Source organism: Calonectris borealis, chromosome 16 (assembly GCF_964195595.1).
Source record: "Calonectris borealis chromosome 16, bCalBor7.hap1.2, whole genome shotgun sequence".
Lineage (NCBI taxonomy): Eukaryota > Metazoa > Chordata > Aves > Procellariiformes > Procellariidae > Calonectris > Calonectris borealis.
The window spans coordinates 12,873,187-12,891,277 of NC_134327.1; the positions used below are offsets into that span (position 1 = coordinate 12,873,187).

General features: G+C 38.5%; 2 protein-coding genes across 2 annotated transcripts in view; one reads left to right on the forward strand and one right to left on the reverse strand.

Moving 5' to 3' along the window:
* EIF3B (eukaryotic translation initiation factor 3 subunit B) overlaps positions 1-18,091 on the forward strand; it is a 396,012-nt gene that overhangs the window by 359,762 nt on the left and 18,159 nt on the right. The window lies entirely within an intron of this gene.
* GNA12 (G protein subunit alpha 12) overlaps positions 1-18,091 on the reverse strand; it is a 44,789-nt gene that overhangs the window by 22,174 nt on the left and 4,524 nt on the right. Inside the window, exon 2 of the mRNA XM_075165309.1 lies at positions 8,880-9,095. Within this exon, the coding sequence (XP_075021410.1) occupies positions 8,880-9,095 (216 nt within the window). The remainder of the gene's footprint in view (positions 1-8,879; positions 9,096-18,091) is intronic.

The window sequence follows — 18,091 nt, forward strand, 5'->3', positions numbered from 1 at the left end:
CACAGCATGTGCCAGCATTTCTTGATGGGAATGCAAAGATTAATTACAGCTGTACTTGCTCTGAACAAATCCTTATATTCAATACAGTCCTGCAAGATTTAGAGTAGTACTAATTAGGGCTTAGAACAACAATTCTGCAAAGACAGTCATACTGAGTATTTTTTCTAATTATTTTATGCATAATAAAATTAAAGCTTCTTTCCAGAAGCAGGGTGGCATTTACTCTCAAGGGTTAGGAGCCAAAAGGACTTTTTCAGTCTAAGAACATTAGATTTTGTGTTTCAGTGCTATTGCTGAAGGTGAGACATCAAATTATAACCGCTACCACACACATACAGAGAGAGGCAAGGATGAGCACAGTATTCATTCTGTAAATCTTTTGGGGCACCCAGACAGTTCTCTTATGGGCTCAGTAAGAGGTAAAGACAAATAGGTTTGTTCTTAATAAAATACACATGAGTAAAAAGAAATCTTTTAACTAGAAAAATGGCAATCATTAGGCAAGATGCAAATTCTTATAATGAATTTTCAACATGGGGGCTGCATCTATGAAGTTGTTTCTCTCATTCACCTTAACCACACCAAAAATACAGTCAAGATTTATTGGCATCCAAGGGCCAAAAGCAAAAACTCCTACAGGCAGCCTTACACAGTACCATAAAAATACAAGGCTTTTTAATCTACCTCCAAGAACCTGAAAGTTAAAAAGTAGGACCACACAAAATTTGAATTTCAACCTTTTGGTATCCATAGACAGCAGGGCATTAATGAATTGCATTAATACACTGTACACTTTACAGACTTTAGAGGTGATTTTGCCCTAAGTTTTTGATCTTTAAATTAAAAAAAAAAAAAAAAGAAAAATTGTAGAGTGCCAGGAATTCACTATACAGAGTACTAGAACAGCCAGTAGCACAGCTCTTTTTAGTCAGCGTCTGTCTCAGTTCCCATATGGTAGGCATATCAATTTCTTGTTATCCACTTATTTATTATGTATGATCTGCTCGTTACTTTCCAACTTATCCTCCCAATTCCATGCAGGCTACATTTCATCCAGCTGTTACATTTTGTCATAACCCAAGGCCAGGAGCAATTCATGGCAGGAATCCTTTTATTTTTCCACAGAGCATTTAGTACAGAGGGCTTTAATCCTTGGTTGAGACTTCAGGTAGGTACTGTAACAGATTGCTATTCTCTAACACTTTTATATTTGCACTGTTTCAAAAAGGTCATAATTCATGACCTTTCTGGTTCTTGTTATTTCTCTCCAATAGCAGAAGGTATTTAAGAACAGCTAATAACCGTTTACCCATCACACAGCTTTCTATGGATGGTTCTGCTTGAGAGAATGGCCCCTCTCATTGAGGAAAGATATTGCACAAGTGGATTTTGCTAGAATTCAAAATGATTTGCAGTGTAAAATGATTTATGACCTTTAATTCTCTAAATGGTTTTGAATCCAGCCTACTTCATTTAAATGCAAGTTCTTCTCACCTCTTGCTCAGCAGCACTTAAAGCAAAACTGAGATTATCAAGTGAAGCATTCCTTGGTGTAGGTGATAGACAATGTGTTATGAAGGCATCCTCAACTCTGCCTCCTGTTCCAGCTTAGTCCTGAATTTGAATCTCAGTGTCTGTCAAGAACCACTAGCGCTGGTACAGCCAAACACCATACTGCTCAAGGAGTTCTTCTGGTGGCAGCAGGCCCATTAACATATCTCATTTAAGCATTTTTTTTTTTTTTTTTAGAATACTGCAAATATAACAGGAGGCTGAGCGTTTAACTTCTGCAGATGCAAACTGACAAACCATACAGTATTAGCCAATATCCACAGAATTTTGAGCAAAGGTTTCCAGCTGCGTTTTGCTTTATGTTACCTCTCAATTTTTAATAAAACCCAAACTATAACTCACTAACTCTCACCTCCTTTAACAAAATGCCACTTTTGTTTGAGAGTTCTTACTTGAGACTTTGATCCGAAAAAAATTTCCTATTTGGTTTTAGAGACAGGATTAGAAGCCAGGGACTCCAACTGCTAATCCTTCCTACTACAGACCAGCCACAATGCTTTGCAGTATTATACTTAAACAAGCAATTAACTTCATTTGCTGTACAAAGATGAGTGAAACTCCGTAATTTGACCATAAACTTTTGAGGTCTTGGGATTAGACGACAGAACTAGAACTAAGAATTTAAATCTGGACTTCTGGCACTCGTTTGCCACAATACTGGCATAAAATCTTGCTTAGATATTTAACTGAAGAGAAACATCTCCATAATTCACCCTGCTATGAGTCCAGAGCAGGATATTATTCAAACTGCATAGATAAAGTCTGCAAGTTAACAATCTTTTAAGTTAATCTGACATTTTATGTCAGATTAAGCCACTGTTTCAGAGGTCTAACAAAATCAGATTATGACAGACTATTACTGTTATTTTTATAACCACAAACAAGTGGCAAATTTAAGGGAAGGCTTAGGTTATATAGCACTATCATTCCTTAAGTGTAATAGCTAAATTCAGAGAGGCTTATTTACCACACACAGCTTCACAATTAGCTTTTTAAAAAGGAAAAAAAAAATTTCATGTAACATTGTTAGATACAGAGGTATTAACTTTCAGCACTAACACTGTGTAATTACAAAATACCAAGGCTCAGCAACAGCAAACATGAGTTTCTGGTTTGTAGTACTACTGTCAATCCATTGTTTTTTAAAAAAAATTCTGGGTCAGAGTGGTATGTGCCATCCAGATGTAGAAAAGAAAAAAATCCACATAACTTCCCCAGCAATAATTTAGTTCCACAGGAGTTCTGCAGACTACAAATACCCAAGCAAAGCTCAAAAGTAATTTGGCAAAGAGTTGCTGCCTAGTCCCAATTATGTATATTAAATGGTAACAAGATTTCCCATGCTGGCACTTTGAACAGTGTGGCTATTTCCTTTGTACATCTCACCAGCATTGGTCAAGCCCCAATGGATTTCCCTGATGAAATAGGAGAGTTTCATGGCTCTGGGGGAAAAAAAAAAATCATCCTTACAGAATAAGCAACATTCATACCCTCTTGTGTAAGCTCATATCCAAACAGTAGTTTGCAAAAAGAAGAGCTCATTTTTGTGATATGGCCAATTGTATAAGCTGGAGTTGATTTGACACTTGGTATTTCCTCAAGAGGAAGTGCATTAGCAAGTGCATTATGTCAATACTAGGCACAAGTACTCCTGCATTTCAGTGCTGTGGCATACCTGTTGAAAGAAGAGTAAAATGCTTAGAAACATGCTTTTAAGGCTAACTATACTCTGCCCTTGCATCTTAAAGACAAATGATCAGTTGAAACTTTTTACTTAAGGATTCAAGAAATCTCTATGAAAGTGCACTGAAGATTTGTGACAAAATAGAGCCCACTCCTGTAGATTTCACTTAACATGCCACTTCAAAAGTCACTTACTCACATCAAGTCAGTACTCTGCTTTGCTGCCCAACCTCTCAATTCACTTGGCTTATAGAGGCAGTCAAATGCTGCCACATACCCTTCATATGCTACAGCAGCTGGCACATAGCGTAACTCCTGATCATCTTACATTACTGCCATACCTAGTATTTCTATACCAAAATAAAGCCATTTAAGCAAGTTTGTCCACTCTGTATCAAGAATTAGGGGGAATGACTACTGCCTCACCTCCGTACCGCCCAAAACACACAGCTGGCTGCCTACAAGGCTTTGAAGCCATCAGCTCCTTGCGTAAGGAGAATGCAGCAACAAAGCTTAATGCAAGGAGCAGGCTGTTCACTATGCAACATTTCCAGCACACTATCTGCTCTGGCAGGTATAATTTAACCATTTCGATTTATTTGAGGTATCTGCTTAGAGGAAAAAACCACATCGTTAATTCATAGGGGAGTGACTCGTGTCCTATTACAAATATCCTCACAACCCCCACACCACAAAGCACCCAGAGAATGGTGAATCGATATAAAACAAACAGTCTTTAAAACATTTTCCAGAGTCTTCCCACATCCAAGGCTTCAGAGGCTTTTAGTATTTGAAGTATTACTGGAAGTGTTCCATGTAATTCCCTGTGCAGAGATCTAAAAATAGCTATGGACACAGTAGTAAGTTTTTGTCTATGTTTGCAAGCCCCTTACTTTCCTCTCAGGAACCACTACTTCCCATTAATGCTGACATTTTTTTCTTTTTAAAAGGAGCTATTAAAACATTAGAAATTCTTTCAACAGTGCAGTGAACATCAATAATAAAAATAATAATAATAACACCACATCAATAATAACAAATTTAAATTGATACTCTAGTGATGGATCATGAATATATTTTGTATATTAAGAATAAAGGCATTAAAAAACAGATGCCTTTTCCAGCCTCTTTGGATGGCCATGCTCTTTTCTGTGTCAAGAAGGGCGGGTATCTGTAAGCATAAGTCAGAATCTAGTCTGTCTGCATGTGAATTACTCGGCACAGTTGCCTTAACTGCAAATAGGCTTTGGAGTTCAGAGTGAATAGTCCCATCAACCCTGAAGAGATGAGAATATGACTTGTACCACACAAGAAGTTCAAGAGCTCTTGAAATACATAGTTACAGGCTAGAAAGACTTGGTATTTTGAAGGGAAGCAGCAAGCATCATTGAAATAAAGATACTGCTTTGACTAAGAGCAGTTAGGATGGAGATTTAAAACAACAACAACAAAAAAACCCCAACATTGTGCATGTTTAAAAGAACTAATAAAACAATGTCAATTTTGCTTTAAGACTTGATGAAGCCAGATGATGGCTTTTGCAGATGTGCTCATTGTTAGCTTAAGCTCTGTAACAGTGCTAGCGCACAATACATATGTTCTGACCATGACAAAAGTATCATTTCCTTGCCTGACAAGCCTTATTTGTCCCATCTTTACCCACAATGACATGAAGCATGCCAAGCTGCAAGAAGTCAAAAAAGTAGCTAACCTCGCTTCAGATTTTGTTTTTTTCTGGACACATTAAAGCAAAAATGAATGGCTTCTCACATTTTCCCACTAGAGACCTGGGACGAAGAAAAAAAAACAACAAAACAAAAACCACCTGACCAAAGCAATTCCTATTGGCCTTAGTCTCCATGATTTATGACATAAAAGGAAACATCATTTATGGGTGCAAAAAAGCTTGCAGATTATTATACATGCACTTAAACTCCCAAGTATACCCAAATACTTGTTATTAGGCTCAAACTGAAGAAGCTTCCACCCTTTCAGCTAAATCATAATTGAAGTCCCAAGGTCCTTTCTCCGAGGAAGCCATTCAAAATAGATTTTGTCTCCACCTGCTGGCAATGAAGAATTAACACCCAGTTGCCCAAACTACCACAGGCAACCTAAAAAGAACAAATGTTACAGAACATTGAAACACATCATAAATGTATTCCTTTCTAACATACAGACAGAAAACAGGGTAGGATAATGAGGGCAAGGGAAAAGAGAGAATAATCACATACTGATTACAAAGGAATTCCTATTCTAGTAGTTAAAAAACGAGGACAGAGACATGACAATGTAACCAAACATACAATGAAGCTTTTGTCCCTAAACTACTTGGCTTGCATACAAGGAAGTTGGGGCGGTGGGGACAGGCTGAGGCGGGGGAAGAGCGAGAGGCTGATGTTTGTGAAAAGAAAGTGAAGTTGGTTAGTCTGCTTTAAGGAAGACGGTGAAGAAAAAAAGCAAAAAAGCACCCTGCTATTGTAGAATCCACCCACTCACTTCTGAAAGGCTCAAAGACCCAGACAGGGATTTACAGCCAGCACTTCTAGGCAGTGAATATGAAGCAGAAAACACTCAAATGCCCAGAGGCAGCTTCTGTGGTCCCAGAGAAGCAGCTTTCTGATTGTATGAGGTTATGGTCAGAGCCATTTTCTTTCAACAAGTTTGCTACTGCTGAGGCAGTCATTAAGCTTAGCATTACAGACCATAGGACACCTGTACACTGCAATTTTCAGCTCTAGTTAACCAACCAACATGTTTTACTCCTTGTTTTTAAACAAAGTCACACAACTTCCCACAGAAATATAGAGTTCAAAAGCAGACCAATATAATCCTACAGCTTAGAAGTCAAAATAATAACAATAATAAAAAAAAAAGCTGCTGTTCAGTTGACTGTAAGACCAGGGTTAAGAAAATGCAAGTGCTGAGCAAGGTGGTTATTTCAAACATTGTTGAGAAGCATTCAGAAAGATCATAGTAATGTAAAGCTTCAAAATTTTGGTGATGATTTTAAAACTATTATAAAGATAAGAAATTCAGTTCAAACCAAGCATATTCTATTTAATAGCTCACTTATACTAAGTAAGAAAGGGAGTGCTGATGCAGAGGTTTTCTTTAGCCTTAGTTAAAATCAGTTCAGAAAGGATTTATTTTCTCAGAGTCCACTATATCCGGCTTCCATTTATTTACATGAGTCTATATCCAGCAAGGGTTTAAACTAAATGAAGGTATGGGTTTGTACACATCACATGAATTATAATAAGGCATCTCCTTAAACCACCTGCTTTCTTTAAAAAGTTACACAGTTTTAAACTTTTTTTTTTTTTAAAGGAATTGTACAGCTGCTAATCCCCATGTACTCAGAGAATCAGACTTCTGCTGAACCTAGCAGCAAGGCATGGAAACTTGTTTAAGTTATTAAGGTCTTAATTTGTTTAGTGATCAATCCAGAAGTAGCATTTGTATCCTTGAGAACAACCTATTACATTTTTAAAACTTTCATGCAGTAAGTGCTTTTTATTTACAAGTGATGTACTTTAGAATCTCCTGGAGGTGCAGCCTGCACAGTAAAATAATAACACCCAGGATTTTCAAGCTGTTAGTGCCACAGATGCATGCAGTGGGACCGAGTTACACGGTATGTTTGTAGTACACCATACTGTTGCACTATTGGCCAGTTAACAGTTCTGGTGCCTGCAGCAGTTCCAGTTGCCCCAGTAACATTAAACAGGTTATATGAACGCCATCCAAAAAGATGCATGATAGAACTATACCATGATGTTGAAGATGACAGCATATTAAATGATCATTTGCATGCCTGTGTGCTTGGTTTTTGTGGGGCTTTTTTATTTGTTGGTATTTCCTGTTTAATCCTCAAAGCCAGAGAATGCAGAGGTAGGCCTACTAGTCTTGGAATGCTATTTATTCAACAAACTGGGCTTCTTTTTTCCAGTTTGATGCAATTTTATTGCTAACCAGCACAGGAATGAACCTCCCACATGATCCTAATCTGAATCTCCCCTTAAAAACAAACCCCATGCTTGATCATAGCATTTCCCAGGAAAAAAAAAACATTCTTAACAGGCTGCTGATGCAATTATTTCTTATTATATTGGATTCTCTTAGTAGTTCTCTCATGTTAAATTCAAGTTCCCTATGGCATGAACCACCTTTTTATTCCACGTTTGAACAGTGCTTACAACAGCAAAGTCGTAGTCTGTGTCTACAGACGCTAGGAATTATGGAACAATTAATCTATTTTCTCTCCCTCCTGCACATCCTCCTCCCCATCCCCAGTGCTGTAACATGGAAATTCTTACATTTTTAGCCTAAGGAAATGAGGTTTATACAATCATCCTGTGACAATTTTACCTCGTCATTTTATTTATTCTTTAGCCATTTACCAGTCTCAAGATACTTCAGAGACAGATTTCAAAAATATGCAACAACAAGACTCAAAAAGGTATCTTATTAGTGGAGACAGATGAGTACCAAAGGGCTGTAACATGAGTTTAACTACAGCATTAGACTTTAGAGAACCCATGCAGAGGAGCAGCATGAGGAAACAAACTACAAGAATTTCACTGCTGAATTTCTCTAGTTTTTCTACAGCTATATCGAGTTCCTTTGTAAGAGTTTAAGGGAGACTATACAAAGCCACGTTTCTATCCTCTACCTAACTCCACTAATTAAACATTGACAGCATATCCAGGCATGAAGTAGTTCACCTTTAACTGCCTTTTTTTTTAAAAAAAAAAAAAGCTGAATGAAGTCTGGGGACAGAACATCCGAAACAAAGAATTCTACCTGCAGATTAAAGCATAATTAATGTCAAAATCATAGATACATTTATTAGAGCAATTAGGATATCATCCCATATCATCTTCCATGAACTAGTGACAGTGGTACTAAGGTGCATGGATCAGTACCTTGTTTCACTGAACAGAGAAGAAAAAGAGAGAAAAAACCATCTCCATCTTGTACATAGGAAGAAAAAGGAGTGGATTATGAACAGCTGTCAGAAACATTTTCCATACCAGAAGTGCAGCTATTTTGGCACAAGAGCATGAAAACCTAATAACAAGAAAGCAAGGAAGATAGCACATTTTTAAGCTCACTGTCATCTTTCAGTTGCTTATCCAAGTTTCACTTGCAGATGTCAGGATGAAAAGAAACAGTCAAATAGCAGCAGCCGGAATGGGTGTTGCATTCACTTCAAAAGATCTGCATGCAGGAATAGTTTGCCAGTATCAATATAGTGCAAGCTGGCAGGACTGGAAAGTTACAAATTAAGTGTGCCTTCATCAGTGACCTACTATGAACAGACCTACTGAGCTGCTAAAATATTTTTAGTTCAACCAATTCCTGCCTTTTTTGGTTCCCCTTGCTCTTCCAGTCTATCCAGTCATGTGCACTTTTCCACTCCCTCTTACTGCCATGTAGTTTTTCAAGTTTGGCTCCAATTACCACTTGTTTCTGCTGCTGAAGTGCTCAGATTAACAGCATTATTACAAACGGCTCATATGATGGCTAAATCCTGCACGTAGCAAGCAATCTTTCAACTGAAGAGCGATTTATACAGCAGGGAACTTTTTTCCTTCCACCATGAAGATGGACATACTCACCAGCTGATACTCGCTCCGACGGCTGAAGGCTTCCTTGATTCCCGAATCCCTCCACAGCGCGCCCAGTGCAGGTACGTACAGCTGGAAGGTGGCAGGCTCTATGGGCATTCCAGCTTTGTTTTCAAAAGCCATCAAAAACATTCCATGCTTCTCATTCTCGGTGTACTGCCAAGGGATCCCCAGTTTGTCCCGTGCATCAACCAGAACCCTGCAACCCTAAAGAATGATTCAGATAAGAAAGTCAGTGATAAAAAGATTAAAGTGTAAAAGAACAAGGACTCAGAAGTACTTGAAGCTTTTTTTTTTTTTGACACTATTCTGGTGAGACTGAACTCAGGAGAGAACCATAAACGTTGTTTATTGCAACATCTCCAACAGAAATAAGACAGAAAAAGCTTGCTTGTGTAAGCAACTTAGCCACAATATATTTCTCCAGGTGGAAAAAATAATAATAATACAGATAATAAAAGTAAACATCCAATGCAGAAGAAAAGTGTCCGGGAACTAATGTATAATTCTCACAGCTGTAGTTTTAAGAGTGACACCATGCCTGAAACCATTTTCTTCCATCTTTTTCTTTGCATTTGGGTTTTAGATATGGGTTTTAGATACCAAAAAGGACATACTAGCTTTCTCAAGCTTTAGGAGATAGATCAGAAGAGCATTAAAAAATATTGTTGAAAGAACATACTGTATATTCTGGTGAAGCAAAATATATTGAGCATCCAAAATTGAGGAAATTTAGTAATTTCCAGTGCTGTATGCACCCACCAACTAGTTAAACATTTAGGTTAAAAAGATAGCAAACTAGCAAGATCCAAAAAGCACGTTGCTGTAAAGCACGATTTTGACACCATCTACTTGGATACTATACAACACACCTATCAAACTTCACAGATTTCTTGAAAATTTGCTGTAAATTAGCATCTTCCGTTGAGACACTTTCATCCAAATGGCCACCTCCAGTAGGAAAGCCCAGCAGCAAGAGGACTGAAGACACAGCAGAGATTTCAAGCTACTAGGCTCAGCAAAGCAGGTGCAGTTTTCCATCAGCACCAGCTCACTTTTGAACTTGCCACACCTAAGAAGTAGGTTTTGGTACTCTAATTCTGGAAAAAAAAAATCTGGAAGGAAAGTGATCTAGTTCTCAAATTTAACTCAGGATTACTAAGACTGCTTAATTTCACATTTTGCAGGTTTTATGGAAACTCAATTTCATATTTATGGCAACAAGCCAAGCACATGAGGTTAAGTAACTTTGAAACGTCAGTCTTGAATCTAACTACACCTGTACTAAATACTTTCAGATGGCCAATAGTTATTTCTCAATAGTAAGCACCATTTTAATAATGGATAGATCTGTTAATGGTGGCTTAGCATCTCAATTACCATCTAACTCACAAGTAAAATTTGTGGGGTATATTAAACTACTTTTCTCATTGTGTTGATCTTTTGGTTTTACAGTTTATGAAAGTAAATAAAATAAAAAAAACAAAATTGAAGTTCTGTTTTCACAGTTATTCACATGAATCTCCACATTATTGGACTGATTTTTTTTTTTTGCATACTTTAAGCTATCACAACTGCACGTATGTTTTCTTAACACTTGAACCTTTCACCTCTCCAGTCCTTTAACAACACCACACAACAAGAACAGTAACTTTCCCAACGGAAATTAAGATTGGAGAGGGAAGTGAGACGCAACTTAGTGTGAGTGTCACAGAATAGGAACCCAAAGAGAAGCATCGCGGCTGTCACTATGCAACAGTGTTCCTGAAGTGCAGTTTCCCAAAAATGTAAATATTTATGATTCTTTAGTGATTGTTACTTTCTTTTTATAAAGTAGAGAATGTATCTCCACAATACCATGAAAAGACTAAAATTGAACATATTTACAAACTGCTGCTTTAAATTCCAGACATAACTATTTAGTAACTCTGTCATACAGACCAAAAGCTAACTCTCATTCCTAGTTACAGAGTTTATCCCTTTATTAACAGAAGTCTTTAGATCTGCATTATTTGAACAGTGTTAACAAATGTAAGCATGAAGGAAAAAAAAAACCCACTTACAAGGTTCTGTCTCTGAATTGCAGATGCCTGCATGACATCTCACGACCTTAAGACACTTTTGCAAACCCATCACTTGCACAGAGCACCATCCCGGGTGCAATTCAAAGCCAGTGTCAGCTCCCCCTACCCCCGGCTGACAACTTCGAGATTAATTTTTTCCAAAGCATTGTGGTATCCAAGACTGGCGGGACACCGCTATTTCTAGGTATTTAATGCCAAGTTTGTTTCTGTTCAGCGAGAAATGTTTATGAACAGAAACGGTTAATCAGCGCTGTGTGTCGGCCAGCGACCACCACCTCCCCACGCCGCAGGCCCTGCGCGGAGCTCCCAGCCCACACAGGCCAGCTCTGACCTTTCACCTGCTTCGGCTCCAGCTCTCTGCAACCATCTCCCCCAGCCGCTCAGCTCCAGCTTTTCCATCTTACAGCTTTCGGACTGATTTAACCCTTACCCATCCCACAGCTACCCCAGTCCCTTCAGAGCGTCTCAAAGGAACGACGGCAAGATCGCACAATTCCTGTTCGGATAAGCGGTAGTGGGACCTCAGTCTCGGTGCATTTCCCCACACTGTCGCTCTGCCTTTTCCTGCTCCCACTGGAGATACGCAGGATCTCGAGAGACTGTTGTTAAGGAAAGTTTCATCATTTGGAGAAAACCACAGAACAGAGTTTCAATTAAGGGTGTAGAGACTGCTGCAGTCCCAGAATAGTCACTTATCTGCTGGCTGCTGCTCCTTGGAAATGCAGGTTTGAATCTCCCTGGGGCAAGAGAGGGAACTAAACTTAGACCCTACGCAAGTGCATTAGACTAAACAGACCCTATGCAAGTGCATTAAATACCATAGGGTTACCCACGGGGGGCGCGTAGCATTGGCACCTTCCTCTGACTGAGAGAAAAATGGTTACCACCACATCACATACAGAGCCCGATCTGGGACAAAGTGGCAGATTCAGATGCAAATACATCAGCATGAGCACTGACAAAACAGAGACATACATAGAGACATGTAGAAGGTCAATTTTAAACACTGAAAGCAGAACCTAAAAAATTAGGAAACGGGTTAGCAGGAATGCTGTCCTATGCATATCCACAGGAACAGCACCTCTCAAAAATCAGAATTTGTAGAACACACCAGCTTTGAGATATACACCTAAAATGCATCAGGAGTAAAAGCTTTACATAAAGAGCAAAATAGCCAATGTTTCTTCCCCCAGCTTTAGCAGTTAAAAGTATTTGTGACTCAGCAAGATCCCCAGTAAAGCAAATCTAAACTTAACATTTCTCCATCTCCACAAAACAGTTCTATAAATGCTACAAGCAGATGTCAGAAAGATGAGGAGAAACAGGGAAATTGCCAAATTTAGATCCCATGTATTGCTATTCTCGCATTTCAGAGTTACTGGTAACACTATTTTTTGCTGCCACAAGGAGCATTTGATAATCCTTGCCCCATTAATCTGCAGTACAAGTTACCATAGAAAAGGTTCCCTTTTTCTGGAAACACATTCAGAACCACTTTCCATACCTCTTTCCTCCAAAAAGACCATCATGGGAGATAGCTAGAGTCGTTTTTATCTGTAGGTAAAACTGCTTACAAATTTATACGTACTGCTGATGCCCAGAGGTAAAGATTTCATTTAGAAGATTAAATTTAGTTAAAATTCCTGGAATTTTCACTTATTATAGAATGAACAGAATAGTTTAATATATTAAACACCAGACTATTTTCACTGCAGTGCTCATTTCACAGTAAGCCTTCCCAACATTGCTATGACAGTTTTTCTGATTTTCTGCTACTATAGAAAATGTCAATTCACTCTTTCATTCAGAAGACTGAATATTGCCAATTACCATTCTGTTTTCAAATTTGGAATGTGAAAAAAAAATGTGGCAACAACTTTTAATATGAAATAAGCTTCTGAACAGTTCAACTGATCTAAAGCTTTTGTGCTGCAATCAAAGCAGGACACAGAATAAGCCCAAGCGGAAAGAATTAAAATTCACAGATAAGGATAGTGTCAGGCATTAGAAAAATAATAGCAAAATAACAGCATACTAGAAGCAGCAGTTAGGGAGGAAAAATAGGAAGTTCTCTGTTCCATTACTTTCCTAATAATTTTTAACATATTCAAGTCACAGTACAAATCCTGGGCATGCACAACACCTGCATGGAGATAGGGTAGAACAAAAAAAAGGTGTAACAAGCATGTGACAAACAGAACTTCATGAGTTAGATCGCATCTTACACAGAAGAAAACACTAAATAGACCTAGAAATCCACAGCTTCGAAAAAAAGATGACTAAGACATGGTATATCAGAAGTCTACAGAAATTACAAACCACTTGGAAAAAGAGGGTAGAAAAAGACTATTCTTTCCCCACCCCTCACTACACAAGTACGACTGGTACAGCAACACAGTTATCAAGCAGAAGGTTAAACTAAAAGAAAGTTTTTTGCTATACACCCCCCAGTGAGACAAATTCATTTACATAGGATGTTGGCCAAAAGTATAAACAGACTCAAAAAGCAATCAAGACAAATTGATGGAAGAAAGATCCAGAAAGGACTATACACTTACATTCCAGATGCAACTCCTGGCTCAAGGAGTTTCCGAAATCAAAGGCTGCCAATAACTGGAAGAGTATATGAAAGTATCACATTGCTCTGTTCTTGTACCCGTTTTTGGGCTGGGTTTTTTTTTTCATGTCAGAGACAAAGCGCTAGATCCTTGGCCTGACAGAGCACAGCTGTTAGGCACTAAGCAGAATGTTTGCTACTCACCAGCAGTATGAAGGTTTTACGAGCATTTACAAAATGCTCGTTACTAAGACTGGCTCAAATATATTTTTTCTCCTTTACTTTTGAAAGCGTTCTAGCTTTGAAAAACATCCAGGTTGTCTTTTTAAATAATAATTAATTAAATTATTTTGTGGGAATTATTAGAAAGGTTATCACCAGGTAATGTCACTTGACACCACTGATACTTGCCAATACATGAAAAGAAGTGTTGCAGTACTTAAAGAACAGCTTGATTTAAGAATATCTTACATCAGTAGTTACACTACTGCATAAAACACAGCATCCACGTTTTAAATTACTCACATACTCCAGTACTTCAAGTATTCATTACCCTAAAAATCCCCCACCTTTCACCAGATGGCCCAACTCAGAGGCTGAGAGAACACACCACAGTTAAGCACCAAACGCATAAAGGAAACAATAGGTTTGGGGGGACGCTCGCTCATAAGCAAGTGCAGGTTCTTCCACGTGCAAACCAACATCAAGAGATCAAAAGATTTGATTATTTTAGTTAAGTGTCTGGAGAGAACTTGCAAAACTACTTAAGAGTTTGTATACAAATAGAAAAGTCTCCTACAGTGCATTTTCTCAAAATAATTTTAAAGAACTACTATGGGGTAGGAGATCACAGACAACAGAGTAACCGTTACACATGAAATACTGCAGCAGCTACTTTTTAAGCTTTTACCGTTAATACACTGCTCAACCTCATACCAAAGCCCTACATCTCCAGCATCTATATCACTTATGGGAACTGTTGTTGTGAGAAAAGTGCTGATCACTGCTGAATACTTGATCAGGGGACTCCAAGTCACAGCTAATAGGTAATGCTTTCTTCTCCTATGGCTGTAAACCAACATGAACATTGCAGGCAACAGGGAGATTCAAACGTGTTTCCTACTGTTGTTTTTCCTCATCGTTGTTGAGAAGGAACTGGCAAAGTCTGGGGATCACAATTTACAGAGACTAATATAAATCTGAGCTAATGCCAAAACGAGTGCTCCCACCGTAGCAAGATATTTCTAATATACCCTTTGAGCCAGTGGAACAGTACAAAGCGATGCAGCTATATGAACACAAGTCCAGCTGGACTGGCAAATCTACAACAGCTCCGTGATCACTGGTGCCAATACAAGACAGAGAAAGCTGAATCACACAGCCATAGATGGGACTGGACTTTTCAGCAGCAATGCTTACTGGCAAGTAAAGAAAGATGATAAAATGTAACCTACTTGTATTTTTAGAAAACGTCTCTTAACCTTCTGAAAATGTCTTTTTAAATACAATTTTTTAAAAATAAAAAGTTGTCAGTGTTTGCAAATATAGTTGCATGCACTTTTTTTTAAATTGCCATGGAACACTGGGAAGAAGGTGATCTACTACTAACAAGGTAATAGCAAGACAATCAAATTTTTACAGCATGCTATCGTAAAAGCATTAATGGTGTTTTTATTTGATCTATGTCCTTGGAACATTATAGCCAAGCAGCAGCCAAGAACCCAATGTCATTAAGGATAAGGTTTCATATTTCAGAGCAGTCAGTCTAACAACTAGGTACCATCAAAAGGGGCATCTTTCCTGGTAGTGTAGTTCCACCCTCTCCTCTTTGATAGGTTTGTCATTTGTCTGAGCCCACAAGCCAATCCAGTGAGCAAACATCACCAAAACCCTATTCATTTATATAAAAAGTGGTTTCCACCGCCTATATTAGTTTGCTGTAAGGTGAGACAGATGCAAGTGTAGGGGTGGGAGCAGCACCAGTTAGCCCAGTTAGACAACGAAAAGGCTCACCAGTTATGCATATATTCTCACTGTTCACATATTCCAGTACCACCCAGGTGAAAGCAGGGTAAACAGTAAAGATGACCTACCTTCCAGCCCAACATACGAATAAAAAATGAGAACAAAGGGGAAGTGTCATTTACTTAGTCCACAGGAACACAAACATTAAGAAACATTTGGATTAGCCACTGAATCTCTGAATTGGGAGCTGCAGTGATGTCTGCTTGTCTGGAAACTCTGAAAAGAGTCCTTGTCTTTGACTGAATCCAGCAAAATGACGATAAATGCAGCAGAAGAAAAAATACTCTCACTGCAAGCTTTACTTGCAACTAGGCACAAAGTAGAGAGATGATGACCTCAGAGGCGACGACTGGTGCAGGACCTTAAAAACAGTTCTGAGTTAATGCTTTCAGAATTACATTACCATGTTTCTCCTTTTCCTGAGACCATGACACTAATATCTAGTTCATAATTAGTTCATGCTTTCAATGGAGCAGAAGCAGGATCTACAATTCCAAAAGTAACCCCATCAGCTTTGGCAAGACCCTGTCATGCTGCCCTCGTAAATATACTGCCACAGTACCCAGCAGATGTGCTTAGACAGAAGGGAAGGGTAGAGAGGGAGGGGCCTTCAACGCTGGATAAGACCAGTTCCTCACCCCCACGAGGGTGAAAAACACCCATGCAAATGAAGGAAACTCATTTGGAAACTCTACAGCCTCCGATTCCTTCTAGTTTCTTCTCTTGTTGCAATTTGTATTGAACTCACTTTTTCAAACAATGTGTACTAGTTTGCTCCAAAGTTTTCTTGTAAACATTCTTAGTAGCTCAATTTGCTAATTTCTTTGCCAATACTGTTTCCAAGTTAACTATAAAAATATATGTATACTCAACAAATTGAATATAATGTAAGCTCCCAAATTTAGTCACTCAAGTGACTAAACTTTTGTCTGGAAAACATCAAAGTATGTGTCTACAGTCTCTAGGGACTAGCTCGTGTTCTGCAATACTAATGACTACATCACAAGAGCATTGTAAGCTCTATTTTGGAACAACAATGAATATTTATCACTTACTATTGACCATTACTCCTCTTCCACTATCCACCATGATGAAGACTGATTGCTCTCTCCTCACCCAACCAAGAGACACCTCAAATGCAAACAGATCACCAGAGCTGATGGAATTTATATTTAAGACACAGAAAATAAATCAACTGGACGTTAGTAAGAGTTTCATTGATTAAATGAATCTGGAACAGGAAAACCAACAAGACTAAGGGGTTTTTTCTTTTCTACATTATTCTGTGAATATTATTTTTCATATTAAAATAACCACTACACGGTAAAAGCACAAAGCAAAGAGAACCAGATTTAAATACCAGTTCTATCATGGAACTTCAGCACTTGTATGTTAAATTTAATGGAAAAGCTCCTGATTAGCCACAGTTCCTACAGAGTATTCTCCCTGACATTCCTTTCAAAGAAGCTGTCCCAGCAGAAATGAGATTGACGCTGTCCTGTGACCAACTACTCAAGTACAGCTAGATCCCAACTCTGAAGTAACAGATTGAGTGCCACTATCATCACCTCCTAACGGGTTACCAAATTCATTTGCATGTAAACCCAAGTAAATGTGGAGTCAAGCCAATTTAAAGAGTAACTAGAGCTCACATAACGGAAAGATATATTCCCCCTTCATTTGTAGGCTGTTAGAAGAAATATGCTTGCATTATAAGTGACTAGGTAATCTGGTCACTTAAAGCGTAGCTCCCAACTAAGTTGAGGAATATTCTTTTCCCACCGCCCAGAGTTTGTATCTGTACCTGGCTGAAACCTCCAAGTTGCAAGCAAGTTTTCTTGTTCTGTTTTTCAATGACACAAGAGACAACTACCTTATAGTCAGAGACCATAAACACAACATAAGCCCATTCAAGGTTTACACAGTACCTGCAACAATGAAGGAGTAGCAGTCTAGCTTTAGTATAGGTTGTAGAAGTCCAGAGTTCTTCTTAAAATGGACTTCAGCACAGGCTATTCATTTTGTCCGCTTCACTGTCACTCATATTCAAGCTGCCGAGGAGAAATGCTCTTGGGTATGCCCACGTATATTGCAACTGCACTCAAAAGCCAAAGATACATATCCTGAGGGAGTTTTCGTGTTCAAAATCGTTGGTTGTTTTTTTCCCCACCCAGAGCCCACAAATGAAGTTACACATCATTTCCTGAGTAGTCCTTTCCTCCGCAATTCCAGGCTTTTCAATTCCCGAGTCAATCGTCACAATTCAGCCCACAGACAACAAGAAAACACTCACAGATGTATTGAAACCTTGAGCTGGCCTTCCCATTTTCAACATGGAAACTAATATTACCAAAAAAACCTCAACAGATTATACTTCAGGCTTTTAAAAGCTGATTTTTTTTTCTCTCTTCAGATTGAAATCTCTCTAACAAGCTGGTGCAAGTACCACTCTGGAGCTTGTAGATTAATTATTTTCTTTTGCAGCTAAACCAAGTTTTTTCAAGCAGCATGATATTCTCATACTTGAAAAAAAAAAA